This window comes from Mercenaria mercenaria, chromosome 2 (assembly GCF_021730395.1).
Source record: "Mercenaria mercenaria strain notata chromosome 2, MADL_Memer_1, whole genome shotgun sequence".
In the NCBI taxonomy this organism is placed as follows: Eukaryota; Metazoa; Mollusca; class Bivalvia; order Venerida; family Veneridae; genus Mercenaria; species Mercenaria mercenaria.
The window spans coordinates 105,439,088-105,466,353 of record NC_069362.1 but is presented as its reverse complement, the minus strand read 5'-3'; the positions used below and the strand labels follow the sequence as shown (position 1 = coordinate 105,466,353).

The 27,266-nt window shown below is 36.6% G+C and overlaps 1 protein-coding gene across 1 annotated transcript; it reads left to right on the top strand.

Annotated features, from left to right (window-relative positions):
- The first annotated feature begins 1,025 nt into the window (after positions 1–1,025).
- Positions 1,026–25,668, top strand: LOC128555326 (high-affinity choline transporter 1-like). Its single transcript, XM_053537428.1, has 9 exons — positions 1,026–1,133; positions 2,271–2,475; positions 2,985–3,092; positions 7,310–7,465; positions 10,798–10,946; positions 20,367–20,519; positions 22,530–22,659; positions 23,221–23,438; positions 24,543–25,668. The coding sequence occupies exons 2-9, from the start codon at positions 2,307–2,309 to the stop codon at positions 25,128–25,130; spliced, it is 1,671 nt and encodes a 556-aa protein (XP_053393403.1). The 5' UTR covers positions 1,026–1,133; positions 2,271–2,306; the 3' UTR covers positions 25,131–25,668.
- Positions 25,669–27,266: the final 1,598 nt, after the last annotated feature.

The following is a 27,266-nucleotide window of genomic DNA, read 5'->3' as shown; positions in this document are numbered from 1 at the left end:
AGTAAGCAGTATCTATTTCAGATATATGTGTAGTTAACTCCATCAAAGTACACATTCTGAAAAAAATATCTGAAATATCTTTTTCTAAAACAAAAAGTTATTTGATCTGAAAAAAAGAAGATCTTGATTAAAATATTTTGAAAAAATGGAGACAACTAGGCTTAGGTGACTGTGTACATAGTATCTCATACAAACCATGCACTTTTTGCCTCTAGGCAGGAAAAAAATTGTGCTTAATTATATTGATGGAGTTATGTACTCTTGCCTAAAACTGGACATCGTAATGGTATAGCCTGGTTAACGTCGTGTACTTATAGTACCACTGCGTAGCAGTAAGGGGCAGGTAATCAAGACTAGGTGATGAAAGTTTCAAAGCTTTATCTCAAAATGTTTGATCAAAATGTGGACTGGTACGAAAAACTAAACCAGGGTGTGACGTCGACGCCGACGCTGCGGTGAGTAAGATATCTCTACTTGTTCTTCGAATAGTCGAGAGCTAAAAATGAAATTGACATGAACTGACACATCGGGTCACTGGTGGATGTTTAAATGACAATGTAGATCTGTGTTGTCGCTGAGAAGAAAGGCCAGATTCTTTTTGTCTTATACACTCATGACCATGGTGAAAACTTGAGAGTGATTAATATCTGTTGTAAAACTTGTTTCACTATCGGCACAAACAAATAAGTATAGCCTAAGCTTTTGGTTAAAATTAAGGGTTAAAAAAAAGAAATTTATCAGCTAGAGACTCTGTATTCCAGCAAAAGACTTAGTACAGGTAGACAAGCAGGCGCGGAAAAGAGAGCGCTGATTTAATAATGTCTGTCTTCAAGATATGGTGAGTAACAACGTTGTGAATAAAATATTTATATGTATAATTGCAATTTTGAGGTAGTCTTAATTAAAAGTCTCTTTAATCATATACCAAATAGCGAAATAACTTCTATTCAATTACTTTAAACGAAAGATGAAAACAGATATATTAGGTAGATAATATGCGTGAATGAATCTAGGTATATAATCGTGCTAAAACTAGGTGGATTTGTAACATGATTTCTTTTCGTTTTCCTTAAATAAATTGTTTGTTTGTTGTTTTTGTTTTGTATTGTTTCTGTTTTATTTTGGAATTACAGGTTAGTCCTTCAACTTTATCTTTTTTAATGTTTACACTGTAATAAATAGCTGAAATAGCAAAGAAGAAGCGATTCACCAAAACATATAGAATTATCAACGAGGAGATGATTGCATATATTTTTTCTTTAATGTGTAGTTAAAAGCAGGTGATGCAAACAAAATTTGTTATCGGGGTAATTTGTAAATATAGTTTTCCTTTGTCCTTATACTAGAGCTTAATAACATGATAAGTAAGCCCGGTTATCGAATGTAAACCAGAATTATTGTTTGTTTAGACAGTAGGTGCAATTTAAACGAGGGCATGTTAAGGATGTTGTTAACCAGTCAAAAGATGTTACAGTTATGATACTCCTAATTAATCACTAAACTGAACGCTTTTTTAACTAGCGATTTGACTTGTTCGTCTGACTGTAAGCTTTAGCAGTAAAAAAATAGTACGTTATTTATAAAACATTTGACATAGATACGTCTGAGCATTTTATTTAAGCACAATATACCAGTTGTATAAATGAATCGAGAGTAGCCGAGATCACTCATTCGTTTCATATTTGTGAAATAAAATCCTATTAACGATGAAAACTATTACATTTATTGGGATAATTAGATGTATCTAGAGCTAAATTTAACACGGTAAAATAATTTTCCTGAATATTTGTTTTTAAACCGATGTCTAGGAACATAACAGTTAGTTAATTAATTCGTGTAAATCTTCTTTTGCTAATTGCAACAAACTCATTGAAAACAATGAGTTTATTCAACTATACATGATACGCATTTCAAAGTATTACTGTAATGTTTTCAGACCGGATGCGGTAGGTACGACAGTCGTAGCGAGTTTTAAGTCCACCAAAAGCATCTCGTGTACTTTAATCACAAACATCCGATCGAGTAGATAATGTAAACAGGATTTTTCTATGAGCAACATCCGGTTTACATGGGACCATTCAGATTATGCATGAACATATTACAATTACTAGGGATAGGTTCATCACAGTAAATACATTCAAACGTCAAATTGTTTATGCCTTTTTCTTTCTTTTGAGAAAATAGTTTTGTAACATTGGTCAATACAGTTCATTCTGATAACTTTAAAAATCTTTTGTACATTTGAACTACATTAATCATATTTGTTCCAGATCAAGGCTTCTGCAAGCAATAGCAAAGATTCGGTTATGGCGGTTCATATACCTGGACTCATTGCAATCATTGTGTTCTACTTGATTATCTTATCTATTGGGCTGTGGGCAGGTCGGAAAGCCCGGGAGAGGGGCTCAAATGTTGAAAATATGATGATAGCAGGAAGAAAATTTGGACTTGTTGTAGGGTCAATCACACTTACTGGTATACAAACATATATTTGTATTTCAAAAAGATTCACTAAGGAAAAATCTGGTAGAAAAAATGATAATTGCAAAGATGGAAATATCCCATATTGAGTATCATGACAAGATGGATTCAATGCCGACATTGTCAAGTAGAAACTTTGTACAATAGATTATTTTTTTAGAATTTATTTGTAGAGAATAATCATGTGAAAGGTTCAACTGGTGAATAAAGGGTAAACGATAATATGCTGTAAAGAAAATCAAATCGTAAATAAATTCAATATCGGCATGAGAATTTCGAGATTTTTAGAAAGTAGGTAAACGTATACAGTTATATGATTTCACATTTACATGGTATTTAAGTTTCGGTATTACAGATTACACACATTTCTAACTACTGAATTTAAAAGAAAAAAAAAAGATGTTTTAGCAAAATTCGTAGATTCGTTAAGTGCAAGAATAAACATTTACATCAGACAATGTATTGTCCAAATAAACTACCTTTCACATCCCAGTAAATTTCAGCTACCTGGATAGGAGGAGGTGCAATAAATGGAACAGCCGAAGGCGTTGTTAGATATGGTCTTGTATGGTGCCAGGGTCCTCTTGGATATGCATTATCGATGTTCATAGGTACATTAATTTTATAGTATAATATTAAATTCTTCACGTCTCGTAACTTTATTTTTATCAACAGATCTGATAGAAGATACATATATACATGTAAAAAGGACTTTCTCAAGTCATTAAGCTTCAGCAGATGATTATGCACAAAACAGGTGAATTAAACCTATTTTGTGACACGAATTATTATTTTTGCTAAATGGCTACATTAATTTTCCTTAAAACCCTTTAGAGGATGGTTTATTCAAAACAAAGGCACTTTCGAACACAATTTATTTTGCATCCTCCGTGGCTGTATGCTTGAGATGCCTTCCGATATTTTGCCTGTCCACACCCCGCTTTGGATATACGATTCGTGCACGTATGGAAGCTGGTTGTTTTGGAAGGCCGGTCACGTGTCTGCCCGTGCTTGAAATAATGCACGGATGGGACACCTTGGTTTGAGTTGGGATATCGTCAAATCAACTAAACCTTTCTGTGCTTTCTGTGTGACTTAGCCTCTTAAAACAGTTACATTGACTGTCAAATGACATTAACAAATGTTTTCGAAATGCATTAAGCAAGGATACTTAAATTGTTGGTGGGCCGATGAAATATTTTCACATGTAGGTCTATTTTATACCCCACATTTGCTTTAAAATGATTTGAATTTGCAAAACATTCAAATTAACACTTTCTTTCACAGTTATATACAACGTTTCATTTTCAGGAAAAAAAGAAATGACAGTTTTCATAAATATCTGTTTATTCAGTTTGTTGCATCCTTACACCATGCAGCTATTCTACTTTCTACTCAAGTTGTATTGCTAGTAATGTTTTTAAATGACTTCTAAAATAATTATAAAATTGTATTTGTTTGTAATTCGAAGTTGTTTTGCTTTAAACACTACTTGCGGTTAGATGAGATTTATTTGAATGTTCATTTAGGGGTTAATTAGAAGTAATACCTGTTTGTCTTTGCATACATTCTGGCATGTCAACAACTGTTTAGTAATTTGGTCTTTTGTTCTATGAAAACACTTTTTAGTCAAATGTTGGTCTTTAACTCTAGGAAAACATTTCTTTGTCCATTGTCTTTCATTCTAAGGGAACACTTCCTTGTCTATTGTTGTCACAAATTGACATACGGGCCTTATTTTATCTGTAGTGTAAAGGCAGGTATTGCATCATCTTTTTGTAAATTTTTGAGTTATTGAGGTAAATGTCAGATTTCACGCATGAAATACCTCAGAGACACTATCCTAGTAGTCGTAATGTAGGCACTAGTAATAGAGGTAGTAGCAATGTTGCTAATAGAGGTAGAGGTTATCAACCCTTTGGTGTACTGAAGTGTTATAAGTGTGGTCGAATAGGGCATAGTTCATATTACTGTAGGAGCGGAAAGTACGGCGGTAACAGTGCTAATGCATCAGCAGAGTTAGAAGTCCATTGTGACAGGAAAGGCCGTACCGGCGACAGTAACCATCAGAACAAATCAACACCCTTTACAATATTTACAAATTTATTTACATAAGATGATTATTAACAATGAATAGATATGAAAAGAAAAAAAAAACTGATTATAAGAAAGAAAAAAAAAGTTCAGTATCTCTAGATACAAAAGTTCTTATAGTCCATTCTAATCTGACGTGACACAGGTCTTTAATGTAATTGTGAACTTTAAGTAGCACAAACAAAACATAGCTTCTAAATTCAGTCCCTTTAAACCGTGAATACGTTGATTCCGTGTTGGCTTCCTATGGTGGTAGGTGATTGCATCCCTGAGCTGACTTCAGAGGATAACAAAAATCATCGTCTTCGCGGTTTACGGCACAACCATGGGACGAAAGCTCTGCGCTGGGAATATCACATCCAGGCGAGTGAAGACAAGTGAACCTCGGGCATTGTACTTCCGGGTTATGACATCACCAGGAAAAATCGTCTGGCGGAAGAAGCTAAAATATATAACATATGGTAAGCACCATAGCAAAACAAATAAGTCAGGGCATAAAACTGCTCCTTTGGGTATACCATACCTCCGTAGGCCCCCATAAATAATACGTGCTACTTATACAAAATATATGTGCTACTAAGTTCAAACGTCACATGATTAAAATACGTCACTTATTACTTCCATTATTACAAAGATTACTTACTTAAAAGACTAAAGTTAAAGTATGAAATGATATGAAAAGTATATGAGGAAACATTATAGATACGGACATGATAAACTGCAGCCATTATTTACAACTACAAATTAACAAAATTCAATGTAAATCAAACGTTATATGATAGTTGGCATCCATATAATATCTAATGCCATACACTAAAACGGACATTGTATGTGTATGCAATAGACTGTCACACAATTTCATTAAATTCTGTTCAGTAATAAGAAAGTTGATATTTTATAAACTTCAGTAATTTATGTTTTTATCCCCAAAACCACTATAATGGGCCTCAAATTGTCAATTTAAATTCGCGCCAAAGTAGTTAGATTTCCCGGCTATATCGTGAATCCCGTGAAAATGACAATAGTCATAGCTCACGGCTTAGCCGTGAATCCCATGAAATTTAGTATTTGGCGGGACATTATCCTTTAAATAGACTGGACTAGATATGCCTTGCGCACACCACCTTCCGACATTATAGACGAATCTATGTCTGAATTATTTTCTTGCTAGAAATTTATGCTCGATCGAGGTAAGAAATTTATTTGTTAGATTTTTGTATGATTTTTGCATTACGATTTTTTTTGGATAAATTTTTGTTCATTCTACAGAATTCTGTAACATTTACTTTTCGGCATATGATTTTTGCTAGTTTCGGTATGTCAGGATGATTTATTAAATTTTTCAGACTTTTGTAAATTATTTCGAAAGAGGAATCTAAAATGTTTCATTTATATAAGATGTAAAATTTGTACTGAAATTTGTAACATGATATTTATAAAGTACTTTGTTTCAAAAACTTATGTCAAACATTTTGTTAATTATGGAACGCCATTACTGCATTGTATGGTTATGTATAAATCTATATGGCAAGTCTAGTGCCATGTTTGTAATATATTATTGTAATATGAAATTGTGTGACAGTCTATTGCATACACATACAATGTCCGTTTTAGTGTATGGCATTAGATATTATATGGATGCCAACTATCATATAACGTTTGATTTACATTGAATTTTGTTAATTTGTAGTTGTAAATAATGGCTGCAGTTTATCATGTCCGTATCTATAATGTTTCCTCATATACTTTTCATATCATTTCATAGTTTAACTTTAGTCTTTTAAGTAAGTAATCTTTGTAATAATGGAAGTAATAAGTGACGTATTTTAATCATGTGACGTTTGAACTTAGTAGCACATATATTTTGTATAAGTAGCACGTATTATTTATGGGGGCCTACGGAGGTATGGTATACCCAAAGGAGCAGTTTTATGCCCTGACTTATTTGTTTTGCTATGGTGCTTACCATATGTTATATATTTTAGCTTCTTCCGCCAGACGATTTTTCCTGGTGATGTCATAACCCGGAAGTACAATGCCCGAGGTTCACTTGTCTTCACTCGCCTGGATGTGATATTCCCAGCGCAGAGCTTTCGTCCCATGGTTGTGCCGTAAACCGCGAAGACGATGATTTTTGTTATCCTCTGAAGTCAGCTCAGGGATGCAATCACCTACCACCATAGGGAGCCAACACGGAATCAACGTATTCACGGTTTAAAGGGACTGAATTTAGAAGCTATGTTTTGTTTGTGCTACTTAAAGTTCACAATTACATTAAAGACCTGTGTCACGTCAGATTAGAATGGACTATAAGAACTTTTGTATCTAGAGATACTGAACTTTTTTTTTCTTTCTTATAATCAGTTTTTTTTCTTTTCATATCTATTCATTGTTAATAATCATCTTATGTAAATAAATTTGTAAATATTGTAAAGGGTGTTGATTTGTTCTGATGGTTACTGTCGCCGGTACGGCCTTTCCTGTCACAATTGTTGGTCTTTTATTCTAGGGGAACACTTCTTTGTCCGTTGTTTGTCTTTTATTCTAGGGGGAAGATTTCTTTGTCCATAGTTGGTCTTTTATTCTAGGGGAAAACTTCTTTGCCCATGGTTGGTCTTTTATTCTAGGGGAACACTTGTTTGTTTGTCCATTGTTGGTCTTTTATTCTACTGGAATACTTCTTTGTCCATTGTTCGTCTTTTATTCTAGAATACTACTTGTTTGTTACTTGTAGGAGGATACTTCTTTGTTGATAAGATGAGATCCCAAGGATACGTGACAATGCTAGACCCTTTTTCGCATAAATATGGAGAAAAGATGGGCGGACTTCTCTTTATTCCTGCTGTTCTAGGTGAAATATTTTGGTCAGGTGCAATTCTGGCTGCTTTGGGTAAGTGTTTTTCCAGTTTGTTCGCATATTTATTAACAGCTGATGAGGAACTGAGGAGATATGCCCATATTATGCAGATATTACTGAATAGTACTTGTTATAGTTATAATATGTGTTTTTTTTTTAATTTCCTGTCTTCGTTCTCTTATATATTTATCATCAATTTGAATATTTTGATTGACTTCTTTAAATAAAGTTATTTCATCCATTCCCTTTTATTACCCATATTTATGGCTCTGGCAGAATAAGTTCATGTGTAACATTAAAAGTAGTGCTTTTCTGAACGAGTTATTATGCATATTTGTATTGGACAGTATCTGTATTTAACACAAAATAAAAACTATTATTATATGAATCCGTATACTGTGGACCGGTCTATTTTTCGGCACTAATTTTTGCTGAGATAAGGTCAATTTTTAAGAAAAATATTACGGAATTTTATTTCTAATGTCAAGTGATAAAACATAGAGATAGTACCTACGTTTTTTCAAATCATAGGTATGAAGTTAAAAAGCTTTGAAATGAAGACAAATATCCATATATTTCTCAAAAATAGATATATTGACAATATTTTAAGCAAAAACGTAGAGTTATGAGAATTTAATATTTTCATGTAAAAGAAAATTTTGTGATCAAGGAAATGTAACTCTTCTTGAAACTGGAGAGCAGAAACATCAAAGGGACATAATATAGCGAATATTTTCTTCTTGGGTGCATTTGATTTAACATTCAACTGTGATCTGGATTTCTAAATAATGATCCATGATACTGTGTGCTAAAACTATAGAACAACTGGAACAGTCGTTTAACAGCAAAAAGATGCTGTAGCAGAATGAAAATTGTTAAGCTGTACCTGGGACTCGAACCCAGGACCTCTCACACCTGAGGCAGACACTCTACCACTTCCCTATAACAGCAGTAGCTATAGCTAGGCAATTTAAGTGCACCGATTACATTACGTAAACTGGAACAGTTTTGTGACAATAACACATAATCGGCCTACTCGGGATTATCGGCGTATTCGCTTTGTTACCTAACGGCAATTTTCGTGTAAAGAAAAAATAGAATCTAATGCTGTAAACATTTTAATCGGTCAAAACTGCCCAAATTTCTCTGACGTGTTTTTTAGAGTATGAACTTACTAACTGGTAGTACCAGTGAATTATAACTTACACTGAATCTTATATATTTGCCTTTTTAGTAGCTGGCGAATGGCAAAGACAGTGGGCTTCGTCCAAGTATAAGCAATTACTTTACCAATTTCGAGAGGATATCAATTGATAGGAAATCACAGTTACAAACTAAATACCTTTCTGCAACACAAGGAGTCATTAGCATTCACTGTCAATCAATATTATGACTAAGATCGACGATCATTCATTCATTCAAATAATTTATAGACAAAGTCCGTTGTTTACATTTTTAATCGTAACCGGTGCTCTTGTAAAAACCACTTTTTTTTTTTTGAAAAATCGAAGAATGCGAGCTATGGCACGGTCTCTATAAAACACTAGCAGTCAACTATTGCCCTCGGTCCAAAAATAAGTATATTATTATCATGGGTCTTTGCCTTTGTTTTTTACGAAGCAAACAATTTATGGGGTACACACATTTTAGTTTCGTTACACATTTTGTATTATTTATCAACTGAATAAAAGATTATACGGATGATATATGACTTCCTATGTAAGACAAGATTTTCCCAAAGTCGAAGAATAGTACACCGATCGCTAACGATGTTTTGATTAACGATTACCCGAGGGGCAAGGAAACATTCGGGCCGATATGTTAGATCATCTTTCTTGACCCAAAGATATTGTTAGTAAAAAATCACTCATGCACTATAACGTTTTGACGTCGCAATATGACGTTGATGTATGGCGTTCCTGTGCGCATATGTGACTTGCTTTCACTAGGGAAGAGGTTATTAATATTGTTTCCCCCCGTTAAGCAGGCATGAAAATGTGATCTCCTACCGATGTAATCTTGTCTTTCTTCAAAAGATAGGAAAGAAAAAAGATTTTTACTTAATTAAGAGTATGATGATTTTATGTATATACTCTGTAGAAAAGTATAAAATGTACCTTTTATGTATACACTCTGTAGAAAATTATAGAATACACCTTTTCTAAGCATTCATTGATTTAACAAGACAGTGATGACACAAAGTAATGATCCTCGGGACTGATAAGGACCACTTGAATTTTAAAAATATCACTGTTCCTTGATCTGCTATGTTGTATTTTGCTTGAGCGGATTTTGTTAAGAGCATTTGCGAGCGATGAGAGCGAGAGCTGAATGCATCATTGCAGATCAATGTACTGTTTTAATCAAATTTTATTATATAAACCTTTTTTTGTGTTATGTTAGTTAAAACTGGCTATCACTTAAATAAATAACTAATGGTTGTTGGCAGATTCGCCCAATAACTTGCGGATCAAGGCTGAGCGGCGGGTTGAGTCATCTGCCTATAATCTCGAGATTATTCCGGAGTCAAACGGGTTGTGCATGAAAATTTCAAGTCTCACTCAGTTGAGTAATAGATGATCGGCAAATCATGTTTATTGAAGTATTTACATGTATAGTATGTGTATGTGTATACACGGTATAGCATTATCAGATTGAAGATGCCCAGGCAAAAGGGCGTACTATTTTCTCCTTATGAGAAAGAAGTTTTAATAGAGCTTGTAGAGAACCATAATATCATAGGAAGCAAATGCAACAATGCGAAGATACTGTTTCAGAAGGAGGAGTCCTGGATGAAGATAGTAACATCATTTAAGTCGTACAATGCACTCTCCATAAATTTCTGTCAAGTTCCTTAAATATATCTAGGTAATCAAACGCAAACATATTTTAATTTACCTCATGTACAATTGAAAACAAACCATGTATATAAATGAAATATGTTTTGACTCGGCGATAAACCTACTAACAAACAGGTTTGTACAAGAAGTGTCCACTGAGAAATCATTACCTTGAAATTTTCGTCGTGCAACCCAGCCATATCTTGGCCAGAAAATGTAACGCTTACCTAAGATAAGAAGGCACTTCATGCAACCCTTTTTATCGGCGAATTATAGTTGTGTTGCAACCGGCCATAAGACTGAACACTCGTTTGTCACTGTGGTCTCTTTGACGAATAGAAAGTCGAGGTATCATCATTAAGTCGTTTCCGATTTGATAGTTTGCCATATCCGATGGGAGTTGATTAATTAGTGAAATACATATATTTTTCTCTCTAATACTTTAATGCTTTGTAATTACGAGATACACGCATTTTCATTTTGCATTTGGACTATTATTTGACATATAAACTTTATCTACTCCAGGTTCTTCCTTGTCCGTTATACTAGAACTGGATTCCACTATTTCTATTATTGTATCAGCTTGTATTGCGGCACTTTATACCTTCTTTGGGGGACTGTACTCTGTCGCATACACAGACATAATACAGCTAATCTTCATATTCATAGGTTTGGTAAGTTCAATAAAGTACCTTGAAATCTAATCAGTTTTAAATATATTAGTCAGATACATTTGAATTTTGAATTATTTGTTTAATAACCTATCCTTTCAAAAGAAATGTTTGACTTGAAATGTTATGGACACACCTACCATGCTGTTCTTCTTTATCACATTTTATTCAACACATTAAATTTAACGTTTCAGTTCAGTGTCTCAATATTTTTGTATCAATTTCTTAAATATAGTTTTGTTACATATTATCGCCTTTACTTAAGCTTACTTAAGATACTTCATATAAATAAATACATTATTTTTATTATTTCGACTATTCGAAGAATAGTGAAATCTATTCTACCAACCAGACGTCAGCGTTGGCAACGTCGTCGGCGTCACATCTTAAAGTTAAAGCGTTGCATGAAAGGTCGAATCTCAGTTACCACAGTGCATTAAATGCTTCCCAGTTGTCAAACTTACTAAAATGTTCAGTTAGACATCTCGTGAATTGAACGGAACTTATGGACCTTTCCGACATTTGTTTAAAGTTCTGCGTGCAGCTAACCATTAGATTGTATCTCCGTCAAACCTTTATAATGTGGATTGCAATTCCACACAAGATTTTCAAGTCATCATGCTTGCTTATAATAACCAAATCACATGACTCGTAATAAGTGGTGAAAGGTGTTCTTGACCTTTAAGTCTTGCATGCTACTTACTGTCAAATAGTATTTTAGCAGCAACTGTTAATATTGGAATTGAATTGTCCACAATGGATCCTTCTTATCAAACGTACCTATATGACCAAGTTAGGGAGAAGTTGCTTTAAACTGATTCATACATTATATACAAGCTGTTATCATTGCCATAATAACATTTGATTTTTAATACAATCACTCAGTAACTAGGTTTTACCTGACTATAATGAAAGTTTTAGTTCTTGTTAGACAAAGACATGGTCGAATAGTTGAGCACGCTGTCTTAAAGACATCTCTTGCCTTTAAAGAAAATTGTAAAATTGTATGATGGTCCCCTCCGGTACCGCGGTACTTAATTTCGCCGAAAAAATAGAATAATAAAAAGAACTTACTTTTATGTATTTCCTAGACCATGATGAACTGTTGTGTCTCAAGTATCTATCCACGAGGAATCAAAAATTTAAAGCCATGTTTTGAAATAGTTTATCAAGCTCAATCGGCCATATTGCATAACAGGTGCTCCCAAGGGAGTCCACTCTGGTACCGCGGTAATTCTGTCATTAAAAGTATGGTGTCCATGAAGGCACAACATTTTCAACAATGAACTGGAAAACGTTACTTAACACTGTTAAACCACAAAATTTATGAAAATAATTTATTTTACTTTTTTTGTTCATATTTTTTGCAAATTTTATATAAAAAAACCTCTAACTTGCTGTTATTTAGTCAATTTGCAAACAGTGATGACATCTAAATACACTGTTCCTCCTCAACACTTTCACCTCTGAGCAGTACCTTAAGTGTGTCCAGTGTGGACAAAAGTCACATTTTCCCCAGGTCACGAAAACAATAGTGTCACATCCCCTAATCTCCTCGGGTTGCCAGCCAGAGCAAACACAGCACAAATCTTCATTTTCCTGTTCAGAGACAATACTGTTATCTTAAATATAGGGGAATATAGCAATAACGACGCTGTTTCAGGTTCGATACCTTTTTAGTAATGACGTTACATACAAAACATTGCAAGGATGTGACGTTGACGTTTACATTAGTTTAAAGCGCACTAATTCCTGACATACTCGGGGCCACGAAATGATACTTTACACATTAAAGAAAATTACTTAATCACAATAAATCGCGTGTATCAGAATTAATACTTAAAAGTTCATGAATATTGCTATCACATATGAAAGTTCATTAGTTTATAGTTCACACATCGTCAGTGATGTGGTCTGTGGTGGGTACACTTCCTACTTCAAGTGGGTATAGCTTCACGATTGGTCGTGACGTCACACCTGTAGTAGTTCTAAGTTTGACTGCTCGTGTTAACCCGTCCATACCTGTGAGTAACTCGTCTACTTGGAGAATCGTCATGGATTAGTACAACGTCACCCACTTTTATTGTTTGGGCGTTACATCCTGTCTTCTGGTGGTGTTCACGAAGAGCTGTCAGGTACTCGGACATCCATCTGCGCCGAAAGTGGTCTATTAGCGTCTGCTGCATCCGGGCTCGCTTGGTAAGTGATGTGTGATCTGACGTTACATCACAGTTAGTGGCATCAATGTCGTTGGAATATTGTAATGATGTCGTCTGGCGGCCATACAACAGGTGTGCTGGGGTCAGTGGTCTAGGATCATTTGGACTGGATGGAACGTGCGTCAGCGGTCGATTGTTAATCATGCACTCTGCCTCTGTAGTGATGGTTTGAAGGGTTTCCAGGGTAACGTACGCTCGTCCAATAATCTTCTTAAGGGTCACCTTCGTCAGACCGATGAGTCTTTCCCAGAATCCTCCGTACCAGGGAGCTCTCTTAGGTATAAATCGCCATTCTGTATCCATTTCACTCAGTGATGTTCTAACAGATGCAGACTGGAACAGTTTTCTGAGACTGGTAGCAGCAGACTGGTATGTCGTAGCGTTGTCTGATATCATGACTTTAGGAAGGGACTTTCTGCTGACAGACCTTCTAAACGCTTGCATAAATGTAAATTCTGATAGGTCGGTGACAACTTCTAAATGTATGGCTCGTGTAGCTGCGCATGTGAAGAGACATATGTATGCCTTTGATGTGGTTCCTGTATTGTTCTTAGTTTGGATGGCTCCGGTAAAGTCAACACCTGTGACTGTGAATGGAGGTGCATTTTCAACTCGTATCTTTGGCAACGGTGGTGGATCAGGGGCACTGTAGGGTCTCCCGGTGACTCGTCTGCATGTCACGCACTTACGGGTTATGGCGTTCACACACTGTCTAATGGGGGATATCCAATACTTCTGACGAATGTAGGTTACTGTAGCGTTCGTTCCGGCATGCAGGTATTTCTCATGGACGTTCTGTACAATTAGGCGGGTAAGTAGGTGTTTCTTAGGCAATAAGTAAGGAAACTTCGTTGATTCAGCAACAGGGGCATTCTGGATTCTCCCGCCACATCGAAGTAGGCCATTACCGTCTTGAAACAACTGTAGCTGATTCACAAGCGTTGGACGAGGTATGCGGGACGTAGGGGACTTCAGGTAGGTAACTTCATCTGGATAAGCGGTTTCCTGGCAATCTCGCAATAACATTTGCTCAGCATCTTGTAGTTCTTGTGTAGACAGAACACATACCATTCTATGTTGAGTAGTTCGACAATTGTATACGAATCGTCGTACGTAGGCCGTAACACGAAGGAGCTTGCTGTATTTGCTGAATCTGGTTATGTCAATCAACTGGAGTATGCTTATGTCTTGGCTAGATGTCGTCTGCTGGTTGGCGAGTATGTTAGATTTATCAGCTAATGTCGTCTGCTCTTCACTGGTCGTCTGCATTAATGCCTGTGTAGAATCCCAAGTAGGCCACGTACTAGTGTCACATAACCAGGAGGGACCGGTACTCCATAGACTGCTACTCAGGAACTTATCTGCAGTGATGCCTCGGGTAAGTAGATCCTCTGGGTTACTATCTGTTGGGCAATATCTCCATGACGACCCTGGGGTTAAGTTAGATATCTCGGATACTCGGTTGGTAATAAATTTCTTGGTAGATTTCGATGACTTCAACCAGTGTAGGACGATCTGGCTGACCAATATGTAATGTCTGTGACCATGAGCGACTTCTGTAGATGGGAACCTAGTCTTGCACCAATCAAGGCAGCCATCGATTCTAGTTGTGGTTGTGTGAGTTTCTTGAGGGGTGCCACTCGATTCTTCGCCATGACAAGTCGTGCGTCGGTGCTATAGCAGATGTACGCTGTGGCTCCATATGATGCCATACTGGCGTCTACAAACACGTGTAACTTCCCTGAGGTCTTGTCACTCCGGAACTAGCGGTAGGCAGCAGTAATCTGGGGAAGGTCATGGTTTGTGCGGAATTCAAATCGAGGCTAAAGGTATGCCATATGTGCTGTATATCTTTTGGTAACGGGACATCCCAGTCATAACTCTTCTTCCATAGATCTTGTAGTAGAATCTTGGTTCTGATGGTTATAGGGCTAAGCAGGCCTAGTTGGTCATAAATTCTGGATGTATACTTCAAGACTGCTCTCTGTCACTTTGTCTAGTTGGGGAATAACTCTTGGGGGGAAATGACAGCATGTCACTAGTGGGATTCCAACGTAAGCCTAGGACCTTGGTAAACTCATCACTACTGAGTACGCCGACGGTACTTGCGGTATGACGTAAATTGTCGCTGTTAGAGGACCAGGAACGTGGATTCATGCCGGCGTTCGACATCAGTGTTCTGGATTCCCAGAAGTAGTTCAAGAGGTCTAATTCATTTGTAAAGCTGGATACTACGTTGTCTACGTAGAGGTCTCGCTCTATAATGGTAGCTGCTTTGAGGCTCGGGTTCAAACGTAGATGCTTTAGGAGGGTCGCATTCAGCATGAATGGCGAACATGTAGCGCCGAATAGCACAACTTTAAAGCGATAGGTAATCAAGGGACTGCAGGGATCGTTAGTGTTCTGTAGCCATAGGAATCTCGTAACATCTCTGTCACTCTCGTGCAGGCCCACGTGAAGAAATGCCTTTTCAATGTCTGTAGTAACTGCGTATCTGTTGTACCGGAATCGGGTTAGAAGGGAAGTCGTTCAGGATTGGCGGGGTTGATTCTAGGCAATCATTCAGGGACGGCTCATCACGGGATTTTCATCAGCTGCAATCATACACAATTCTGATGGGGGTGGTAGAGGAATCCTTTTTCACTGAGTGATGGGGTATGTAGTGCACTCTTGTTGTCTGGAAATCTTCGTCAACTTTCTCTATAAAGCCTCTTCTTTCCTGCTCTGCGATGATCTCGCCATACTTCTGCAGTATCTCTGGCTCAGCACTTAGTCGCCTGATAGTGTTCTCAGTTCTGCGTTTGGTAATCTGGTATTTTGTGGGAAGTGGAGGATGGTCTTGTTTCCATGGTAACTGGACAGTGTATCTCCCATTACTATACTGAATGGCATTCTGCTGATAATTCTCAAGGTAGTCTGTGATCTTCTCGTCATCGGTACTATCGGCGATGTGGATTTCATCTGCACAGGAAGTGATAACGTTCAGTGCATGCTGGGTAGAATCTCTGGAGGTCGAATCAGGTAAGCGTCCGGATAATAGGTAGCCAATCTTGGACTTTACTGCCGTGGGACCATCTCCGCGTCGTACCTCATCTTCAACAATATCCCAGTAGAAATCAGCGCCGATGAGTAGGGATATGTTAAAACAACTGTCACTGCTCACTGGATGGGCTAACTTAAGACCACGTAAGTATGATAAATTAACCGTGGAATCTTCCAGGTGATTAGTAATGGGATTTGCTATGGTCGGGACAATAATAGTTTTGATAGGGATCTTTTGCTTAGAATCTGTTATCAGGTAGACCGTGGTGGTATCAAGGTGCTGAACTCCGTCACTCCTCCCTCCAAATGCCGAAAAACAAATTGTCTCGGTTGTCTCCCTTGGCAGTTGTAATTCTTGCGCTAACGACTGTGTTATGTACGATCGTTGTGATCCTTCATCAAATAGGATAGTAGCGTCTAAAGAATGATTTTCTCTGGAGCATATAGGGCGATGGCTGTCTTCAGTAAAACTCCGGATAGGGATATTTGGGTTGATGATGCGTGCATCGTAACTTCCGGTTGGGGATAGGACGCTTGAGCTGGTGCCTTTGGGTCCCTGTAAGTCTGTGTAGGTCTACTAGGTTGCGGGGCGTTTTCTGGCTGGCAAATACTTGTGTGATGCTTCTTGTGGCATTTCTGACATGTACGACGTGACTTGCATCTGGACATCATGTGTGAAGCAAGGCAGTTGAAGCATAGTCGATTCTTTTTTACGACGGCTAGTCTGGATGCGATGTCAGGGTACTTGGTACAATCTATGGAACTGTGTGATTCCTGACAGAAGGCACACTTTACTGGGTTTCTATGTGATATTTTAGGGGGAATCATGGGGTTGGAAGAAACTGGCGCAGTTCGTTTCGTCTTTGTACCAGTATAAAACAAAGCTGTTCACACATACATGTCTACTTCCGGCTGATGACTTATAGGACCGCCTGCATCTAATATGTTTATTTCCCTGGATATTGCCTTGCGTAGATCTAGTAACTGCCAGTCACCGTCGCCGTGCTCTCGGGCTAGGTTACGTCGTTCTTCTCCTGGCAACTTATCTAAAATTATGGGAACTAGTAAGTTGTTGTACGTGTCCTGATACTGACCATTGGACTCTAGACTACGGATATACGATTCCAGAAGGGCTTGCATAGTGGCATGGGTAATTTTTTGTCGGCGACCATACCTTTCTTTCAGTAAATCTATCGCTCGAGCATAATTTGCATTGGTCAGCGTAAAACCTTCAATGGTATTGGCTGCTTCAGATTCAAGCTGAGAACTTTTGCACATCAGTTAGATTATAATTTAGATGTATGGTGGATTCGAATGAGTCTCAGAACGTTTGCCAACGTAAAATATCCCCGTTGAAAGTAGGAAGCGTAAGTTTCGGCAGTCTATGGAAAATGGACGAGTTTGTAGAATTAATAGAAGCATTACTTACAGGTTGGCATGTATACTGTACTCTGTCTGTGACTATACTCTGTGACTAAGCGATTGCGTTGCTGAATGGTTCTCCAGGGCAGACGTCAGTGGGATACAACTCTGTAGACCGGATACCCTCCGCAGACTGGACACGGAACTCTGAAGGATGGAAACTGAACCCTGTAGTTTGGATACTAGACCTGGTAGGCTGGACATCAATACTGGCGGTAGTTGCGGCTTGGATAGATGGTGTGGAAGATTTGCGGTTGTTCTTAAAAGCTTGAAGACTTTTGATCTGAATTTTTACGCTCAGCATGTAATCATCGGTCTCAGTCATCTCAGTTAGTAAATCTTCGCCATCAGTTTGCGCTAGTATCTTTTCATTAGTACCTTCCAGTGACTTGAGCTTGGCCTCTACTGCCTCAAGAATCGTGTCGAATTCCACCATGTCGACATCGCTACTTTTTACATCTTCAATCTTTTTCAGCTGGGCAGTAATGACGGCTTTCTGTGCCTCTCGTACCTGGAGTAGTTTCTGCTTCATTTCTGTTGATTTTCTTTGGTCACGGCACCAATATCTTAAATATAGTGGAATATAGCAATAACGACGCTGTTCCAGGTTCGATACCTTTTTAAGAATGACGTTACATACAAAACATTGCAAGGATGTGACGTTGACGTTTACGTTACGTTAAAGCGCACCAATTCCCGACAACTGTCTTCATCCTCTGACAGAAGATGTATAGGTCCACCAGTTTTATTCACTCCTGAGGTGCTTGGCATAGGGTCTTTCTGATTTTGTGACAGTGGTTCTGATTTTGTTTGGTTTTTTTTGCAGACTGTTCCATTATTTCAATGTTTTTTTCTTTCAATAAATTTCCAGTGAGGAAGGGAGGTACAAACTTTCGTTTGGTTTTTTTTACAAGAGCTTTAGTGACAGTTCGTTCAGCAAAGAATGACTGGTCATCTGTGTTAGAAGATACTTTTGTTTCACAGTTAATGTTGGTCGATGAAGGTTGCATTGGACTTGGAGTGCACTCCTGTGACAAATCAGAAGTTTTGCAAGATTCATAGATGACAGCTGGAGCAAGATCCACATCAGAAATGGTGGTTTTGTCAAATGGAAATATACCGGCTTTCCTAAATGCACCTTGTAGATTTTCTGTGGACAGAGCTTTCATGTATGGTTTGGCTGTCAATGCTGCCACACTGTACTTTGAAATGGTAAGACCAGGGTTCTGTTGCATGTAAGAGTGACAAGCCATACTATACATCTTCTTGAATGGTCCAAATACCCCAACATCCAGTGGTTGTGTCAAATGGCTTGTATGTGGAGGCAGGACAAATAATATCACATTGTTTCTTTCAGCCCACTGAGTAAGAGTAAGGGAAATGTGTGATTTATGTCCATCATACAGTAATAAGGTTGGTATCTCTGGTGACAGATCTGCATACATCTCAAAATGGTTTGAGACATAGTTCTGGAATACCTGGGTGTTCGACCAACCATTCTTTGTCATTTTACCAGATGATCAAACACAGGCGTCCTGGAGGAATTCAGGGTTCCAACGTTTCCCAGAAAAAACAAAGCATGGTAGTATAGAATTACCAATGGCATTACCTCCTGCAATGATTGTAACCAAAGAAGACGTAGGTGATGTAACAGCTTGCGGAGTTGTTTCTTTACTACAAACAACCTTTGGTGGTTGGTGCTCTGTGGACAGTCCATCTATGTTGAAAATCCGTTCTGGCTTGTCTAGTAAGTTGTGTTCTTTCAAGATAGATTCAAGTTCACAGTAATAGTTATCAATGGTTTGTCTTGATGCAGATTTGGCTCTAGATATGGCAAGTTTCTGTGGTTTTGCAATTTTTAAGTTAGGCCATCTCTTAACAAAGTCATAAAACCAACAATCACTGAGACTTTCAGCAGACTTAACAACTTTTCCAAGATGTAAGGCATAGTCCCTGGCCATGTACTTTATTTTGGACACATTATATCCATAGCCTATGCCTGCCATGTCAGAAATGTGCTTGACAAGCTTTTCTTCTTCATCTAGAGAAAACAATGGCTTAAACCCCACAGTTACGTCAACAGGAACCAATCCCCGTGTTCTGTCACGTAGAGTTGATTCTGAAACGTTATACTCTCTAGAAGCCCTGTAGACTGACATGCCCTTCTGTGTGGCTTGAAATGCCCTCAAAAGATTTGCCCTGTCGTATTTCATCTTGTTTTGCTTTGCATTCTGAAAATAAAATGTAAATCCTTTGAGCAAAATTGTGGAAGAAGAGAAAAAAAATTCATTATGATGGCACTTATCCGCTTCCGTAGATTTTTTTCATTGGCGATCTATGACGTCATATCACCATTTTGCAAACGGCCTTGACTTGTCGAACTTTCAATCGAACTTTTTAAGGGTGATTAAAGGATAAAAAATGGGTGAATGGTGCAAAGTTGAACAGAAATGGTGGGTTTTATTGTATTTTGTATAAATAGTAGGGTTACTTACCAGTATTGGAGACATTTTCACAAGTTTTCGTCCCGATGAAAAAAGAAACACTTCCGCTTTCAATTTCACGTGGTAAACAGTTGACAGGGGGCACTTTGTATGCAAATTAGGTAATATACGGATTACCTCGGTATCGGCGGGGACTCGGTACCAGCGGGGACGAGTATACTTGAATAAAATAGCAAATATTTAATACCTTAAAATTTCAACAATAATTCAAGAATTTCATTATTCAATACATACAGTGGCTTGCCCTTCCGTTTGCCTTCACGCACGATGCAGTCGGTGACATATCAAAGAATGCATCGGCTAAATGGATAAAATCGTTGGATCCAGCATCCTCAGGGATTTTCATTGACAATTACTTGCTTCTTATACTTGGTGGATTTCCCTGGCATGTAAGTGATGGAACTATTTGCTTTCAGAATGATGTTGTATTATATAAGAACGAAAAGACACCCATGAAAATAAATATACCTTATTTGTTTCCAAGATAGAAAATTATGAAATGAAGCCTTGAAATTGACTTTCAAGTTTTTTATGAACGTTTTATCTATATCAATATATGAAGTTTTGAGATTTTGTATACATTTGGCGCAAAGAACTGTAGCTCATGACTGTGCAGATGTTTGCAAATATTCTTCACTATATGGATAAAAAATTGATATCATTTAATTTTGTTTTGCACTGTTATAACTGTGCAAGAAATTCCAATCTGACTAAAGTACTTGATCTTCTAAACGAAGATCTGAAAACGGCCCATTCACATTCGTCTTCTGTATATTTTGGATTTCCAATATTTTTATTTTTATTTTCGCAAATCTATTTTTATTTGAACCAATCAGACGACTTGTTCGAATGTCAAAGAGTAAGAAAAATTTGCAGTCAGTCCAGGGTTCGAACCCGAGACGCCTCGCTTACAGAGCAAGTGCACTACCGACTGAGCTAACCGGCTATCAGACATTTTTCGACATAAGAATTGTAGATATCAAAAACCAAGGCTTTTTTAAACTTGCAGAATGTTGTAAGTTAGCTTTTGATTGGCTAGCGGAAGGGTCGTCAGAACGAGGCTATCAATAGCTCGTGTTCAGATCCTAAGCGTAGCGTAGTAGGAGATGTACTTTAGTCAGACTGCAAGAAATTCATTCATAAAGAAGACAAATAGGGTGTTTCCGAATGTGTTAGATGTACATCTGTATTGCAGCAAGCCAACATATTTTTGTCAGAAAAAATTTAAACAATGTGATAATAAACTGTGGTATAACCGCATTTTATGGTGGAGATACTATATTTTTGCTTGTAACAAAATGTCACATGAACAGTCAAGATTGATATTACATTGATCTGTAGTGCTCTGCTTTCATAAATGTTTCCATTCAAATCTGAACTCTTAGCTTTTTGGTGCTGACGTATAATAATGATAATAATAATAATAATAATAATGATACTGATGATAATAATAATAGTAATGATAATAATAATATAACGTTTATTATTATCATTATTATTATTATTATTATTATTATGTCAAAACAGCTTTGTCAGACATGTCGTGTTTTAAGTAATGGTGGGTTGGTAAAACATGTTTCTAAAATTTCTTTATACGGATACGTTTTTGTTATACCGTCCACATTCTTTACGCCCAATTAAATTCAAATTATTTTACTAAATTAAATAATTTTATCATTAACGGGTTTTGGAAAGCAATAGAAACAAGTGTTTATTTACATATTTGAAAATTTAAGGGAATTGACAAATCGATAACAAGTTTGCCTCTCATGAACAGACTCAGTGGAACCGATTCTAATATTTTGCTTGATTTCGTTTTTTACCTTCTTACACTTGAATTTATTAGTGTATAAAGAATATTTGTCATTTATAACATTATTAGTCACTTATATAACATTTGATGATGTCATCTTTACTGCCAACGTCAGTGTGAGTTAACGCTGTTTTGATTGGTGTTATTCGTAAACTACTAATTAATTTATTACGTGTTCATTGTACCTAATTGAATATTGGCGCATGAAACGACGTAGTTAAGAGCACCTGTTAGTTTGTTATCTTTGGCGTAAACTTTAAAGATGTATGAAACGATTCGGTTCAAAAGCACATTATATACATAACTGCCAAATACTACCTTGCGCAGTTGGAAAGTCCGCACGTGTATATGTATATGAAATTAAGATGCAGACGAAAATACCTTCAGAACCGTTTGAAGAAAAATTTCGTGATTATACTAGGTCACTCCATACTGAACAGTGGATTGCTTAATGTGGATTACAAACACTTAAAATGTGCTGATAGACCTTCATCTGAAATAGAAATAAAAACAATACAAAGAATGAAATTTTCGTCAGATATTGGTAAAATGTAAAAGTAACATTTTCCAATGTCCCCTATTTCAGACCTATTTTCAGAGAGTACTTGCCTGTTCAACGGTAAGAAATGCCCAGATTGCTTCATATATATCTGGAGTAGGTATATTAGTATTTACCACACCATCCGTTCTCATGGGTGCTATAGCAACCGTAACAGGTAATTGTGTTATTTTCTTATATAACGTTGAAACTTCAAACCGACACGACTGTATATAAATCTCACCCTTGAAGAATAAACGTAAGCAAAGTTGATTTCATGCACCAAATATGCGTTCCTAGTTGTTTCATTGCTATTTGAACTTCATTGTTTGTCCAGAAGCAAGCCCGTAGAAAACTCGTGTTATGGTCAATTTCTTAGTGCATAAGAAATACCCTAAGCACTGTCCAGAATTTTATTCTTTCTGTATATAACTGGTTCAAAAATATATGACTCTTTTGACACATTTGTCAAAACAAGTATTTGAAAATCTATTTATTTGGTAGAACGATGTAAGCATATTGCACTTAAACATATACAAGATTCAAGACTTATATGTTTATTAAGAAATATTCTGTCAGTTATGTATGATTACAAGACAGTCATCATATCTAAATAAATTACATTTACCCAGGCATTGTTGATTGATGCAGTACATTATTCATATTAAAGTAACAAAAGTCCATATATCTTGAGTGTAACCCAAACGACGTTATTTACAAATACATGTATATATTTCAGACTGGAACCAGACGACTTATTCTGAAGAAGTGCAACTTCCCGAAAAAGACTTAAACCTTGTAGTTCCGCTCGTTTTGGAGTATTTGACACCTAGAGTAGTGGCATTTATTGGATTAGGTGCAGTGTCCGCTGCAGTTATGTCGTCTGCTGATTCAACAATATTGTCTGCTAGTACTATGTTTACCCGAAACGTGTACAAGATCGTTTTCAGACCAAAGGTACATACTTGATTAACTTCTTGAATTGTAACTTGCAACATGGTACTGGTTTCAAATGATATCAATTGTTGAACGCAATACTGTCGTAACTCATTGTAAGTACAGAAGGAGTTATAATAGTACTGCGTTCAAATCTTGATACATCTAATATGCAGTAAACAGAGTTTCAAACATACCAGTCCCCCCATCCCCACATCCCCGACAAAAAAAAACAACACCTTTACAAAGTTTATGAAATACGGGATAAAAATGTGCCTGTCAAATTCATTTAGCTAATACAAATCTATAGCAGATATGGGAAGAATGGTTATATATTTTGTTTCCAATGCATATTCATTAAGCCCCAGTCAAACTGTCAAGTATTAAGTGCTATGTATTCCTATGTTTCCCATTAAAAGGTAGCTGTTCTATTACGAAGTGATGCCAAACAAAACCTGCCAAAGACTAGGTCCCGTGTTCACAAAACGTTTTCAGTCTCAGCTGAGTTTGAAAATGGAACTTTGTCATTTACATCAAAATGGTATGTTTAAAACTTAATTTCATGCTAAAACATATTTTCAAGTGGCTATTCAGTATTGATGATCTGTCTCAGATGGAATTTAACCTTGAAGTTTTAGTAAAATTGATATTGAAATATCAAACTCAAACTCAGCTGAGATCGAAAACTGTTTTGTGAATACGGGGCCAGAATTAAAAAGAAAACAAGGTTTTTAAACGTACCCCTTATAGTATCCGTAATAATACTACGTGATGTCAAACAATGTATGCCAAAACTAAATGAAACGTAGAATAGGATGTAATAGACTCGTATTTAATCCTAGATAATACGTAGTAGTGCGCTGATGGCAGCCAAATTTGACTTAACAACGTTTCTGTACGGATTTAATACGTTTTTACTATGTTTTAGTAGGTAGGCTACTTATCTTGAAACTCCACTTTTGTCTCGAACAGTAACAGAAATAATCATTTACGTTTATAGCCATATCGAATACATTTTTCTACGTAATTATTTTGCCGTTTCATTACGTTTTTAAAAACCTTTATAACTGGCTTTACAATGATAGTATTGCATTTTACTGAATGTTACATATCATTTCTTTACAGGCATCTGACACCGAGCTTATCTGGGTAATGCGAATATCCATACTATTTGTCGGTACCTTGGCAGCTGTAATGGGCATTGTGGTAGAATCCATTTATACTCTCTGGTTTCTTTGTTCGGATCTTATTTATGTTCTGGTATTTCCACAAATATTGTGTGTAATCTACTTGCGTTGGACTAACACATACGGGTCAATAGTTGGCTATATACTTGGTGCATTCTTTCGTTTGGCAGGAGGAGAAGCGGCCCTTGGACTTCCGGCTCTGATTAAATACCCATTTTATCATGACAAAGATGGTCAGCTATTTCCTTTTAAAACACTTTCCATGCTTATATCCTTAACGGCTATTATTTCTGTTTCCGGTGTAACCAAATACTTATTTGAACATGGTGTATTGCATAGCAAATTGGATGTGTTTAAATGCGTTGTAACCATGGAAGGTGAAAACATAGAAACTGGTGGAAGCATAATCGAAATGTCAAGAAATAAAACAAAACAAGGAATAGATGGTCGCATCAACGAAGCATTAGATATATCAGGAGAAGATATGAATACCGGTAAACCAGAAAATAAAGAAAAAATAATGTAAATTTTTTAAATGAAAACCTTTAGAATTATTGAAAATGTTTTCTCAGTACTAGTAGATAAAGATCCTAATGCCCAAAATTTAAGAGAGATATGAACAGCATTTTGGATAACAAGTTCTTAAACACTCGGACACATTGTAATACAACAAAATACTGAAAACCTGTTTTAATGTTACCTTTTGTATTTGAACATACATAAGTTGACTATAATCTAGTGGTTTCATCGATCACTTAGACTATCATCGGCGTCAGAAAGTTCGCCACTGTGTATATTGTACTATTTCATATTTTAAATGATATATTATGCGCATGTTTTCTCTTACTTTACATGACATTTTGTGTATATAATTGATTTTTTATGGTACTTACTGTCCTATGCTTATTATATTGAATAATCAACCAGCCAGGGTAGCTCTTTGAGATGTTTTAGAAAAGTCATGAGAATGAGATACCACCGTCTACTCGTTAGCATTTTTGCACTTTCAACTAGCTAAAGCTATGTACTTATATATGTTATATGGTTACAGTCAATAAAATAAATATGATTTGAGCTTAGTTGCTATCATTTATGTCTAGCCTAGCTTGTAGACAAAGTAATTATACTGTTTTAACAGATCATGTTTCAAACAATATTCAGTTGGTAGGATCGGTCTAATGCACTCCTATGTACAAAGGGTAGAGGCATCTTGATCAGGATTGGGTAGAACTACAAATACCTTGATGCACTAAGAAATACAAATCCACTGTCCTGGTCACTATCGATAGATAGCAAACTACTTCTTTCAACTGAGCTCGCCAGGAGGTATAAAATCTTTTAAAAGTAAGACGTTTCTAAGTAAACGTTCAACAAAGTGCAAAGGTTTTCCTGACCTATGTAAACAAATGTTCATTGTAGACATAATCACTGTAGACATTTCATTTGATCTCTCTTTGTCTACAGTTTATATAGCTATTAAAATATCATGCCACATAAAACGGCCATGTCAGAGACGATAGGTTCTGATTTTAAATTAAAATGACAACAAGTCCGCACTGTGTCTTTCAAACGCATTTACTAGAAACACGTTATATAATTATCATATTAAATCAATGTTCGTTTTGGTAGATTGTTTCACTTTTTATGGTCAAAACCATTAAGTCCATTCTGTTATTTCTATTTGAAGCCACCGATTCTAAAAATGTAGAGAAGCAGTTAAAAATATGAAAAAAAGTATATACATTTAAATGTTTCTGGTGTTATTCTTGATTATTGATTTTCAATTTTTAATTAATAAAAGAACATTGACTGGCAAAGCCACTCGCATATATCAGCAGCTAAACATTTGACCATGTGCCATGAGAAAACCAACATAGTGGGTTTGCGACCAGCATTGATCCAGACCAGCCTGCGCATCCGCGCAGTCTGGTCAGGATCCATGCTGTTCGCTAACAGTTTCTCCAGTTCCAATAAGCTTTAAAAGCGAACAGCGTGGATCCTGACCAGACTGCGCGGATGCGCAGGCTGGTCTGGATCCATGCTGGTCGCAAACCCACTATGTTGGTTTTATCATGGCAAGGCCCATTTATCTGAGATGCACAAACCCACAAGTTCCCTTCACAGGGACCGGTTAACGAACTACACAAAATGGTTCAGAGATTTTAGAATCTACATAGAATCATCTAGACTCTCGTGACACATAATTTGGTATACAACTAGTTCAAGATGTAACTGATACTAAAATGTCTCCCATAATCTTATCACAAATGACAACGAAATTAAAAGACAAGTGCTCAATTTCATAATAATAAGATAAATTCTGCACGAGAAAAATTTTTCAAAGTATCCTAATTATCCGTTCTACCATTTGACGATTTCTAATATGTTATAATATGTACATGATTACGTGGTTATATATCTCAGATTAGCTGACATGTTATCCTAAATTATTAACCCTTACCCTGCTAAATTTCTATAATAAATTTGTCCATCTTTCAATTTGGACAGTACCATTAAATGTTAAAATGTGTGCATAACAAAAGGATACTGACAGAATGGCGAACAGTGACTGCACGGATGTGCAAGCTGTTCATGATCTGCACTGGTAGCAAAGGCAGGATCAACCGTGTCCAGCATGATAAGTGCTAATAATTTCTAGAAA